The 12,622-nt window shown below is 40.3% G+C and overlaps 1 protein-coding gene across 1 annotated transcript in view; it reads left to right on the forward strand.

Moving 5' to 3' along the window:
* The window catches only part of LOC139414968 (PEX5-related protein-like), a 199,280-nt gene that overhangs the window by 124,101 nt on the left and 62,557 nt on the right, over positions 1 to 12,622 (forward strand). Inside the window, exons 5-8 of the mRNA XM_071162650.1 lie at positions 1,611 to 1,734; positions 2,480 to 2,573; positions 6,377 to 6,406; positions 8,094 to 8,189. Coding sequence (XP_071018751.1) covers positions 1,611 to 1,734; positions 2,480 to 2,573; positions 6,377 to 6,406; positions 8,094 to 8,189 — 344 coding nt within the window. The remainder of the gene's footprint in view (positions 1 to 1,610; positions 1,735 to 2,479; positions 2,574 to 6,376; positions 6,407 to 8,093; positions 8,190 to 12,622) is intronic.

Below are 12,622 nucleotides of genomic sequence, written 5' to 3' on the forward strand. Positions count from 1 at the left end.
TTTACCAGTAGCAGTAGTCTTGGTCCTGGTTGGATAGCTCAGAGCATCTGCTCTTTCGACCAAGATAGTTTACCAGTAGCAGTAGTCTTGGTCCTGATTGGATAGCTCAGAGCGTCTGCTCTTTCTACCAAAATGGTTTACCAGTAGCAGTAGTCTTGGTCCTGATTGGATAGCTCAGACCGTCTGCTCTTTCTACCAAAATCGTTTACCAGTAGCAGTAGTCTTGGTCCTGATTGGATAGCTCAGAGCGTCTGCTCTGTCTACCAAGACGGTTTACCAGTATCAGTAGTCTTGGTCCTGATTGGATAGCTCAGAGCGTCTGCTCTTTCTACCAAAATGGTTTACCAGTAGCAGTAGTCTTGGTCCTGATTGGATAGCTCAGAGCATCTGCTCTTTCTACCAAAATGGTTTACCAGTAGCAGTAGTCTTGGTCCTGATTGGATAGCTCAGAGCGTCTGCTCTTTCTACCAAAATGGTTTACCAGTAGCAGTAGTCTTGGTCCTGATTGGATAGCTCAGAGCGTCTGCTCTTTCTACCAAAATCGTTTACCAGTAGCAGTAGTCTTGGTCCTGATTGGATAGCTCAGAGCGTCTGCTCTGTCTACCAAGACGGTTTACCAGTATCAGTAGTCTTGGTCCTGATTGGATAGCTCAGAGCGTCTGCTCTTTCTACCAAAATGGTTTACCAGTAGCAGTAGTCTTGGTCCTGATTGGATAGCTCAGAGCGTCTGCTCTTTCTACCAAAATGGTTTACCAGTAGCAGTATTCTTGGTCCTGATTGGATAGCTCAGAGCGTCTGCTCTTTCTACCCAGATGGTTTACCACTGAAACTATTGTCAATTTATAGTGATTCCTCATGTCATGTATGAGGGATTGACTATAAACTCTCGATGGCGCTTGTCAGGATACATTTTTGGTTTGCCCGACTATAATGATCTAAACTGACTGTTGGACCACAACTATGTCCCTCATCATGTTTAGTGGCCATTGTCACTTTCAAGTATGACTAAACAAACAGCTGTGTAGATGAACACTTAGGTGCAGGTTTAAAGGATGATCTCTTACAGCCAATAGTTATGCAGAATTTACTTTGTATCATGTCATCATGACTACCTAATATCTAGAGCATAACTCATTGCCATTTTCATAACATTAAACCAGGAATGGTATTAACCTCACGTCCCCAGTCTCCTAAACGCTTAAACAACCTTGCCACATTGAAAAGTTTCCCTTATGAAGTCCAAAGGAGTTGACCTTATGAAGTCCAAAGGAGTTGACCTTGTTCATGTTCAAGATCATCCGAAGGAGGATCAGGCAGTAAGTAATGAACAGATCATCTTAAAATAGATTAAGAGGTAACAGACGATTAGTTTCCCATTAGCAAGTTGAGGAGGTTAAAGCCTTTTACTCTTCAACTGAGTTCTAACAATGCGTAGCAAGTCAGACAATGCTTAGTTTGATTAATTAATGACATAGAGTTTCATAATAACCCTGGGTGTCATTTACAAGAAAAACACATGTCTCTGTCATGGATCTGTCCAGTTGGCAATTTTATTTTATTTAGCTTGTACCCTGCTGTTAAACTGATTTCTCTGTGATTGCTCTTTTCAGTCAACATTGCCTCTCCTTTGGAGAAATGGGAGGAGCTCAATGTCCACACTGAACGAAACAGCAGCAGAAAGTGGAAATTGGAGAGACGGGGTTCATCGAAAAACTCCTCCAGTGAACTTCTGTGGTAAGTAACCTTCATGCACCTGTTACATCTATGTCAGTTACAAATCTGGTAAGTTGCTGTGTCTTTGCACTATACTCTACACCAGTGGTTCCCAACTCCGGTCATCCAGTAACCCCAAAAATACATATTTTTGTTATGGCCCCGGACAAGAACAGCTGATTCTACTTGTCAACTAATCATCAAAGTTGAATCAGGTGTGTTTGTCCGGGGATACAACAACATGTGGGTTGGAGGTACTGGAGGACCGGAGTTGGGAAACTCTGCTCTACTCACCACTTCAATATCGCTCTTCACTTTAATTCACTTGAATTGTGAAGTAGTTCAAAGTATGAGAGAATATTTTTACCTAAGTGGGGCCACAATCATAGCTATTCTAATGACGGTAGTCAGGCACCCGCCGGTCATCTAAAGGACATCCCCTCCCTATTCACTAGATGTCTGCCTTACTGTATATACTGCAGGTGGTATTGGAAATGGTCATTATCACAGAAAAGGTAACCAAAAAACACTCATTCAATTCATCTAGTGTAGTGCAGCCCATTGCTTAAGAGCAGTCGGTCGCTATAAAGACAAACCCCAGAACAACCAGTACATTGGAAATAAAGAGCCTTTCAGAAGGTCTGCACGCTGTTGAAGCATCATCAAGAAAGCTGAAGAAAGTAAAGTGCTCTGACTTAATCGTGTTTGGGGAGTAATTAATGCATGTGTCATTGATTCAACTGTCCTTTCTGTCCTTTCTCTTTAGGTCCATAGACTGCAAAACGCAATCAGAGCCACCCTCCAAGAGCTCTTTGGAAGTAAATACCATAGCAGAGGCCGAGCCAGCTCTAGCATTTCAAGTAAGTGCCTTGGCCTTTGAGTCCTGAGTAGTCATTGCTGAGTCAGGCCATTATTGTCTCTTCCGTCTGCACTTGAAATCAACAGTCCTTTGAAGTTGAAAGCTTTTTACCTAAAAAGTGTATTGTTTTGATTAGAAGTGTCTTAGGCTTCTTTGTGACATGTTGAGAGGATTCTACTTTGTTTGATGGAAGTTGATTGGTACTAGGGTTGTAAAACAACCTGCAATTTACCTGCAATTTGGGTCATTTTGGAAATGAATACGTCAAGTTTGTAATTTATACTTGAATAACTTTTTAAGAAATGAATTAATATAAAAAAAATCGATTAATGTGCTTGCTGAAGGCAAAACACAACGCAACTATATTTCTTACATACTACTACTTATTATTATTATTATTATTCTGCCTGCTCTAGCTATTAAACGACTCAGGCTATTAACATGAAAACAACTTTCAAATGTGCAGACTGCCCCAGCTTAGATTCCTTGAGAAAATATTTTTGACAGTATTTATACTTTTTGTACTACAACAATATTTAAATGAGCTCCCAATGCATTTCAATGACAATAAAAGGGCCATTGATTTACATGGGGAAAATTTCAGCCTGGTCTCATACGCTAGTTGTAACATAGTAAAAGTAAATACAATACACTCATATTGGTGTGATATGCTATGTTTGGTATGGTTACATAAGACAGAAGTTTACTTTATTATATGAACATATTATATGAACAACCCAAAGGTTTCGGGTTCGAATCTCACCACGGACAACTTTAGCATGTTAGCCACTCTGCAACTATTTTCTCTTTTTTAACTACTTTGCAACTTCTTAGTTAACCTTAACCTTAACCCTAACCCCTAGCCTAGCTAACGTTAACCACCTAGCTAACATTAGCTTAATTGGAATTCGTAACATCATATGTATTGCAAATTCTTAACATATTGTAAGAATTTCAATTTGTAATATATCGTACAAATTGTCATTCGGAAACATACAGTATCATACGAAACAGATAATGGACATCCATAAATGAATACATACCATACAAAACGTAACATATTATACTAAATGGAGGAGATAGATTTACATTTACTATGTTATGTCTAACCCTGAGTCCAGGTTGAACATTTTGGCACGTTTCTCCTCTTAAACTGTTTAAACTATCAACACCAAACCAAAGTTGAGATGTTCAAATTGCTTGCATTCAGATTAGATTGCTTGCATTCTGAATTTGTATACTTTTTGAACTATAATCATTTTAAATGTTCATAAAAGCTCCATAGGCTTGATTGGGAGGTATTTGGGAGGTATTTGGTATTTGGATTCGATTTGGATCGTTTAAGCTATCAACGTCAAACCAACGTTGAGATGTTCCTTGCATTCCGATTTTTTTTATGCCAGTTATGTTTTTTTTATTACTATAACCATTTCAAATCTGCATAAAATATCCAAGCTAGAGACACAAAACCAACTTTCTCATGGTCAGGCTATCCTAACGTCAAATTCTTCAAAACTATAACTATATAAATGTGCACAAATTTGCATAAAATAATTCACAAACAGTAACTAGAAACACCAAACCCACTTTTACATGTTTCATACTATCCTGTCTTATCCTATCCAATCAACCGATCAACCAATCAATCAATCTTTCCATTTACCTACTTTTTCAACTATAACCAGTCACCACCATTACTACTGCAGTCACTACCACTACTATAACCTATTTAACAACCATACATACTTTAAAACAAGCTAGCAAGCACACCACATTTTCTTCTGGAAATGTACCTTTCTATTTTGTTATAAATATTTTTACTACCGTTCAAAAGTTTGGGGTCACTTAGAAATGTCCTTGTTTTCCATGAAAACACACATGAAATGAGTTGCAAAATGAATAGGAAATATAGTCAAGATGTTGATAAGGTTATAAATAATGATTTTTAATTGAAATAATAATTGTGTCCTTCAAACTTTGCTTTCGTCAAAGAATCCTCCATTTGCAGCAATTACAGCCTTGCAGACCATTGGTATTCTAGTTGTCAATTTGTTGAGGTAATCTGAAGAGACTTCACCTCATGCTTCCTGAAGCACGTCTTACATACCATACGGTCAAGCTGCATAGTTTGGAGCTGTGCTTTGGGTCATTGTCCTGTTGTAGGAGGAAATTGGCTCCAATTAAGTGCTGTCCACAGGGTATGGCATGGCGTTGCAAAATGGAGTGATAGCCTTCCTTCTTCAAGATCCCTTTTACCCTGTACAAATCTCCCACTTTACCACCATCAAAGCACCCCCAGACCATCACATTGCCTCCACCATTCTTGACAGACGGCGTCAAGCACTCCTCCAGCATCTTTTCATTTTTTCTGCATCTCACGAATGTTCTTCTTTGTGATCCGACACCTCAAACTTAGATTTGCCTGTCCATAACACCTTTTTCCAATCTTCCTCTGTCCAGTGTCTGTGTTATTTTGCCCATCTTTAATTTTTATTGGCCAGTCTGAGATATGGCTTTTTCTTTGCAACTCTGCCTAGGCCAGCATCCCGGAATGGCCTCTTCACTGTTGACGTTTAGACTGGTGTTTGCGGGTGCTATTTAATAAAGCCAGTTGAGGACTTGTGAGGTGTCTATTTCTCAAACTAGACACTCTAATGTACTTGTCCTCTTGCTCAGTTGTGCACTGGGGCATCCCACCCCTCTTTCTATTCTGGTTAGAGCCAGTTTGCGCTGTTCTGTGAAGGGAGAAGTACACAGCGTTGTACGAGATCTTCAGTTTCTTGGCAATTTCTGGCATGGAATAGCCTTAATTTCTCAGAACAAGAATAGACTGACGAGTTTCAGAAGAAAGTGCTTTGTTTCTGGCCATTTTGAGCCTGTAATCGAACCCACAAATGCTGATTCTCCAGATACTCAACTAGTCTAAAGAAGGCCCGTTTTATTGCTTCTTTAATCAGGACAACAGCTTTTAGTTGTGCTAACATAATTGCAAAAGGGTTTTCTAATGATCAATTAGCCTTTTAAAATGATACACTTGGATTACCTAACACAACGTGCCATTGAAACACAGGAGTGATGGAGTAGATTTTCCATTAAAAAATCAGCTGTTTCCAGCTACAATAGTCATTTAAAACATTAACAATGTCTACACTGTATTTCTGATCAATTTGATGTAATTTTAATGGACAAAAATGTGCTTTTCTTTCAAAAACAAGGACATTTCTAAGTGACTCCAAACTTTTGAACGGTAGTGTATATCTGTGTATTTTTCACGAGTTTCTAGTGGATAGACCATATGGCTCAAGAGAAAATAGCCTAATTAATGAAACAATCTTTGAATCAACAATGACATCATTTGCAATTAACTCTGCAACTCTTCCAACGATTGAATTTTTTTCACAACTTCCACCAGTTCAGCACCATGACATTTACAACAAACATATGACATATCACATAATAAAATAAATAAAAATGTGTACAAAATATAATAGTATTCACTAAGTTGATGGGTTATATCAAGGATAATGTTTTACATCTATTTTTCATGTTTAAAACATTGTATTTTATTATTTTTGTATATTTTACATGTTATGAAAATTACTAAAAATCCTTCAAAGTAAAAAAATATATAATAATCTGTAGTTTACTGGTACATTTCTAAAGTTACCAGTAACATGGCCTCCCTTTGTAACCCTAATTGAGACGCATGCAAACCATAATTCCAGTCACTGTACTGGATCCCTGTGATGTGACCGTGTTTTAACCCGCCATCTTGTGCTAACACCTCATATTCTTCCATTACAGCTCAACAGACAGTATATTAGTGGAAGACATGTAAGCCCCTCTACGCATCCTTTCCTATAATATCAAAAGACATTTGCACTGAACAGACAACATCACCACAGAATCCAAAAACAGAAGAAATATGTGTTGATGGTTCACAACAAGGGTAACGTTTTGGATGACAAAAGTAGTTCAACCGAGAGGCGTTTTAAATTGTTCCTTTGTGGTGCTCTGAGGTCCAAATGTTGAGCGCTTCCCTCCTCAGTGGCCGTGGTCTCTATACAGGTTAGCCTGAGACTCCTGTTACTATCCGACCATTATTAGATGAATAGATCATGAGTAATTCAGTAGCCTTACTCTGAGCCCATTCAAGCCCACAGTGTATCTCACAGAGACCGGCTAAGCAACCTCTAAATAATTGATTTTGGATTAAAGATGGCCACAGAAGATGGGGAGTTATACTCAAACAAACGCTACATTTGTTTCACCCCAGGGGAACCATTGTAAGTCAACGACAGCGATACTGTAAACAGCGGCTTTGGTTTCCTTTACCTGGCAGGTGGTCACGCACGCAATAGGTTGACAGAGGAATGATGTCAAATCAAAAATAAATAAAACATTTATTTGTCACATGCTTCGTAAACAACAGGTGTTTCGTAAACTAACAGTGAAATGCTTACTTACGGTCCCGTTCCGATTAACACAGAGAGAAAAATAGAAAGATGATATTGCAATGAATAAATACAATGGGTAATGATAACTTGGCTATATATGAAAAAAGACTAAAACCGACTAAAATCCTTCACACCTCCCTACAGCTTTCCTGTACCACTGGGCCTTGACATTTTGCACACAACAGCATGTAGAACTGCTTGGAAAGCTGGGAAACAAACTTTAGACACTGCACGTTTTTAAAGTTTTTTTCCTTTTTACCATTTTAAATCGCATGACGTAGTAGGCAACATTAAGCGGGGGGAAGCTAATTCTCTGGAGGCCATTAATGTCTAATATCTAATATCTATAGATAAGCCAACTTCAATTAGACCTCGCATAAATCGTGTCCTTCTAATGGCCAGCTATGGAAATGGAACATGGAATGTTACAGGTAATGGCTGAGCTGACACCGGGTTTTACAGAACAGATTAGTCATCAGAATGTGACAACCAGGCAGCTGTGGAAGTGGGAGGCCACTGACTTGCGTTCTACCTGAGAGCTACAAAATGTCTCCCTGTATGGAACATGTACTTCATTTTAATTCCTTGGTCTTCATAATTGATTCCCTAGCCTTAGGCTACAAACATCACCAGTTACTCTAGTAATGCACTACATCCAAACACATTACGCTATTTCAGCACAATTAATATTTGGTACCAGTTTTGCTAGATATGTTGCGCAGTCACAAAACACGTATACATATACACAAAGTACAACACATGTAGAAATGCAAACTAGTCCACTTCTTTTCAAAAGCAGCATGAGGCATTGTCAGATGCTATAACAATGCTACCATCAGCACATTTCAGGGTTATGAGCATGTCAAAGGCTTTGCCGAGGCAGAGGTATTTACCCCTCCCCGGGGAAGGCAGAGATGGCTGACCCTGCACCCCTCTCTGTCTGTCTGTCTCCTCTCCTTTTGCCTGGCTCTGTGTGTGTGTGTGTGTGTGTGTGTGTGTGTGTGTGTGTGTGTGTGTGTGTGTGTGTGTGTGTGTGTGTGTGTGTGTGTGTGTGTGTGTGACAGGGCCGTTTGAGTAAAGAGCGGTTCGGTGGCGGTGCCCTCCTGTCCAGAAACCAGTCCCTGGAGGAAGAGTTTGAGCGAGCCAAAGCAGCTGTGGAGGTAAGAGGAGGGGGATTGAGTTTGAGCGAGCCAAGGCAGCTGTTGAGATAAGAGGGGGTTTGAGTTTGAGCCCACCAAGGCAGCTGTGGAGATAAGAGGAGGGGGATTGAGTTTGAGCCCACCAAGGCAGCTGTGGAGATAAGAGGAGGGGGATTGAGTTTGAGCATTCCAAGGCAGCTGTGGAGATAAGAGGATGGGGATTGAGTTTGAGCGAGCCAAGGCAGCTGTGAAGGTAAGAGGAGGGGGTTTGAGTTTGAGCCCACCAAGGCAGCTGTGGAGATAAGAGGAGGGGGATTGAGTTTGAGCATTCCAAGGCAGCTGTGGAGATAAGAGGAGGGGGATTGAGTTTGAGCCCACCAAGGCAGCTGTGGAGATAAGAGGAGGGGGATTGAGTTTGAGCGAGCCAAGGCAGCTGTGAAGGTAAGAGGAGGGGGATTGAGTTTGAGCATACCAAGGCAGCTGTCGAGCTAGGGCAGTGGCGGTCATGAAATTTTATCAGCCGGTAACTGCCATGCAAAGGTAACATTAACATAAATTAACATAAATACGTTTAGCATCTCTGGGCTTCCACGCATAGTCTACAAGCCACCGATGCAGACTTTTGGAACATCTACATTTTAAAAAGTCTAATACATCCATTTTAATATAGCCTATATCAGGGATAGGCAACACTGTTCCTGGAGTGCCACAGTTACTGCAGGATTTTGTTCCAACTACAAACCACACCTGATCAACTGAGCTAATTGATCAGCTCAGTTATTGACTAAATTCAACAACAACAAAAAAAAAAAGTAAAACATGAAGTGCATGAGGCACTCCAGAACCATGGTTACCTACCCCTGGCCTACACCGTCACAATAAAGCCATGATTTATTTTAAGCAGGTCTAAAGAAACATTATGACGTAGCCTATTTCAGAAGAACAGAATAGCATACTGAGTCGTCCTTATGTTAGGCCCTGATCTGGCTATGCCATATGGCTGTGGGATACACTAGTTCATGTAGCAGAATAGTATACTCTGAGATGTCCTTCTGTTAGGCCCTGATCTGGCTATGCCATATGGCTGTGGGATACACTAGTTTATGCAGCAGAATAGTATACTCTGAGATGTCCTTATGTTAGGACCTGATCTGGCTATGCCATATGGCTGTGGGATACACTAGTTCATGTAGCAGAATAGTATACTCTGAGATGTCCTTCTGTTAGGCCCTGATCTGGCTATGCCATATGGCTGTGGGATACACTAGTTCATGTAGCAGAATAGTATACTCTGAGATGTCCTTCTGTTAGGCCCTGATCTGGCTATGTCATATGGCTGTGGGATACACTAGTTCATGTAGCAGAATAGTATACTCTGAGATGTCCTTCTGTTAGGCCCTGATCTGGCTATGCCATATGGCTGTGGGATACACTAGTTCATGTAGCAGAATAGTATACTCTGAGATGTCCTTCTGTTAGGCCCTGATCTGGCTATGCCATATGGCTGTGGGATACACTAGTTCATGTAGCAGAATAGTATACTCTGAGATGTCCTTCTGTTAGGCCCTGATCTGGCTATGTCATATGGCTGTGGGATACACTAGTTCATGTAGCAGAATAGTATACTCTGAGATGTCCTTCTGTTAGGCCCTGATCTGGCTATGCCATATGGCTGTGGGATACACTAGTTCATGTAGCAGAATAGTATACTCTGAGATGTCCTTCTGTTAGGCCCTGATCTGGCTATGCCATATGGCTGTGGGATACACTAGTTCATGTAGCAGAATAGTATACTCTGAGATGTCCTTCTGTTAGGCCCTGATCTGGCTATGTCATATGGCTGTGGGATACACTAGTTCATGTAGCAGAATAGTATACTCTGAGATGTCCTTCTGTTAGGCCCTGATCTGGCTATGTCATATGGCTGTGGGATACACTAGTTCATGTAGCAGAATAGTATACTCTGAGATGTCCTTCTGTTAGGCCCTGATCTGGCTATGCCATATGGCTGTGGGATACACTAGTTCATGTAGCAGAATAGTATACTCTGAGATGTCCTTCTGTTAGGCCCTGATCTGGCTATGTCATATGGCTGTGGGATACACTAGTTCATTTAAGTAAAGTTTTTTATTTTTTATGTAGCAGGCAAGATTTGCTTATAATTCCTGTTGCATTATTTTTACAAAATGATTTCCAAGGGATGGCACACATTCTGCTATTCTGCGTTAAGCTGTTTACATAGTGATAACTTGAAACAGGTTCTCCTATGCTTAATTAGAGTTATTTATGCAACGTTAGTTTTAAAAACCTCAGGCTATATGTTTTGATTACTAATAAATTGTAAGGCTGCATGATGCGACTCCAATTATGATTTGAAACATTTTGCATGACAGGCCTGTATTTGATCTGCTCTGTTTCCTACGCAGGCTTCACACACTTACATCAGTCTCTCATTCACAATTCAACAAGCATTTTATAAGATTCCCACCCAACAGACAATTCTAAATGTAATATATTCTTTACATATAGCCTAATATATGTGTGGAATGATTTTTGATTTAGAATGGCTCACAAAAAAATAATAATAATCTGTAGCCTCGAATAGCAAATGGAGGAAGCGGTTCCCACGGTTACGTTTTGAATATGCCAGGTAAGCTACGCCAGTTGTAAAGCAGATTAATGTGCTTAAGTTGAACCCTATCAGTCCCTATCAGTCCCGAGACCCCAGGGGGAAAAAAGGGGCTTTTTATTTATCTGCCTGATCAGTCCTTATATTTAGCCTCATAATGAAGTGCTTTACCATGTTCTTTTCAGGACAACCAGGGCTACAAGTAGAACACAAAACAATTTGACATAAACAGTTGTATTCATGAGTTTTATTGACAAATGTCAATGCAACAATAAGGCGAGCCAAAGCAAAAACAAAGCAAAATGTATATGACGCTGTAAGTACATCAATGATTTACTCAGTGGGAAATTAATATCCAACTACTCAGTGACGACTGTGTGGAGTTTGTGACAGCAACTATGTGAGCTTATTACAGTATTATAGACACAATGTCCATGGATTACCTGTGATCTTCTGTGTAGATGAACCCCTTACCTTCTAGCGACTCTTGTCTAGTTTGTGAGCGACATACATGTCACATTTGTTCGTGAGAGTCTCAGCTTTTCATAGATAGGTTTTAATAGATTGTGGCTCAAACCATTCGGACTCTACAGCCGTTTTTGTAAAAAGACCTGGCCCCGGGCTCCAGCGGTATCCGCCCTTGTCTCACAAACACCACTCTAGCTCAGCCTCCCGTTAATCACACAGACTAATTGTGGATGCATAAGAAATAAATACATTCCATTGTTTAAAAGGCGTCACGTGGGGCTCATTGGATTAAGAATTTAGCAATAAAAATAGCAGCACAAGAAATCTGTGAACCTCTTTTAAATAGTGGCCAGTCAAACCTCTGTTTTCACACGCGATTGCACAATGACTGGACTGGAACCCTCCTCTTTTTAATAGAGGGCATCACTCTGTTTTCACAAGCGATTGCACAATGACTGGACTGGAACCCTCCTCTTTTTAATAGAGGACATCACTGTTTTCACAAGCGATTGCACAATGACTGGGCTTGTAAAAACACATGTCTCCAACCCTGTTCCAGGAGTCCCAGGCCTATAGGCTATGCTTAGAGTTACAGTATTTGGCCACTTTAGTTTTGATGCAAACCCTAGCAAAACATATAGGCCTATGGACTAGGCTACATCCAGGCTGTATCACATCCGGCCGTGATTGGGAGTCCCATAGGGCGGCGCACAATTGGCCCAGCATCGTCTGGGTTTTGCCAGTGTAGGCCGTCATTGTAAATAATAATTTGTTCTAAACTGACTTGCCTAGTTAAATAAAGGTTCAATAAAAAATTCACAAATTAACATAATGCATGCGACTATGATTTGAAAAAGTTGCAAACAAATGCATACGCTGTTTCTTGCCTCAGACTGCACACTCTGGGCATAATTCACAATTGATCATATTTTCACCCAGACTATTCTCAATCTAATCTTGTTTTTACAGTATACTAAATAATATAAGTGTGAAATGAGTTTTCATTTTGAATGGGCCATTATCATGCACCTTTCAGAGCGGTCGGGTAAAAACATACATCATTCGTATGCACTTGAATAGCGAATGGAGGACAGGTAGCCCGGTAGGCTACTCCAGCTGCAAAGCAAAGCAAGGTGCTAAATATTAGTGTCACGCCCTGACCTTAGTATTCTTTGTTTTCTTTATTATTTTGGTTAGGTCAGGGTGTGACATGTGTGTTTTTGTCTCATATAGGGTGTTTGTACTGTCTAGGGTTTTTTGTAGATTTATGGGGTTGTTTCCATCTAGGTGTTTATGTAGGTCTATGGTTGTCTAGATTGGTTCTCAATTAGAGGCAGGTGTTTATCATTGTCTCTGA

This window comes from Oncorhynchus clarkii, chromosome 1 (assembly GCF_045791955.1).
Source record: "Oncorhynchus clarkii lewisi isolate Uvic-CL-2024 chromosome 1, UVic_Ocla_1.0, whole genome shotgun sequence".
NCBI classification, from domain to species: Eukaryota; Metazoa; Chordata; class Actinopteri; order Salmoniformes; family Salmonidae; genus Oncorhynchus; species Oncorhynchus clarkii.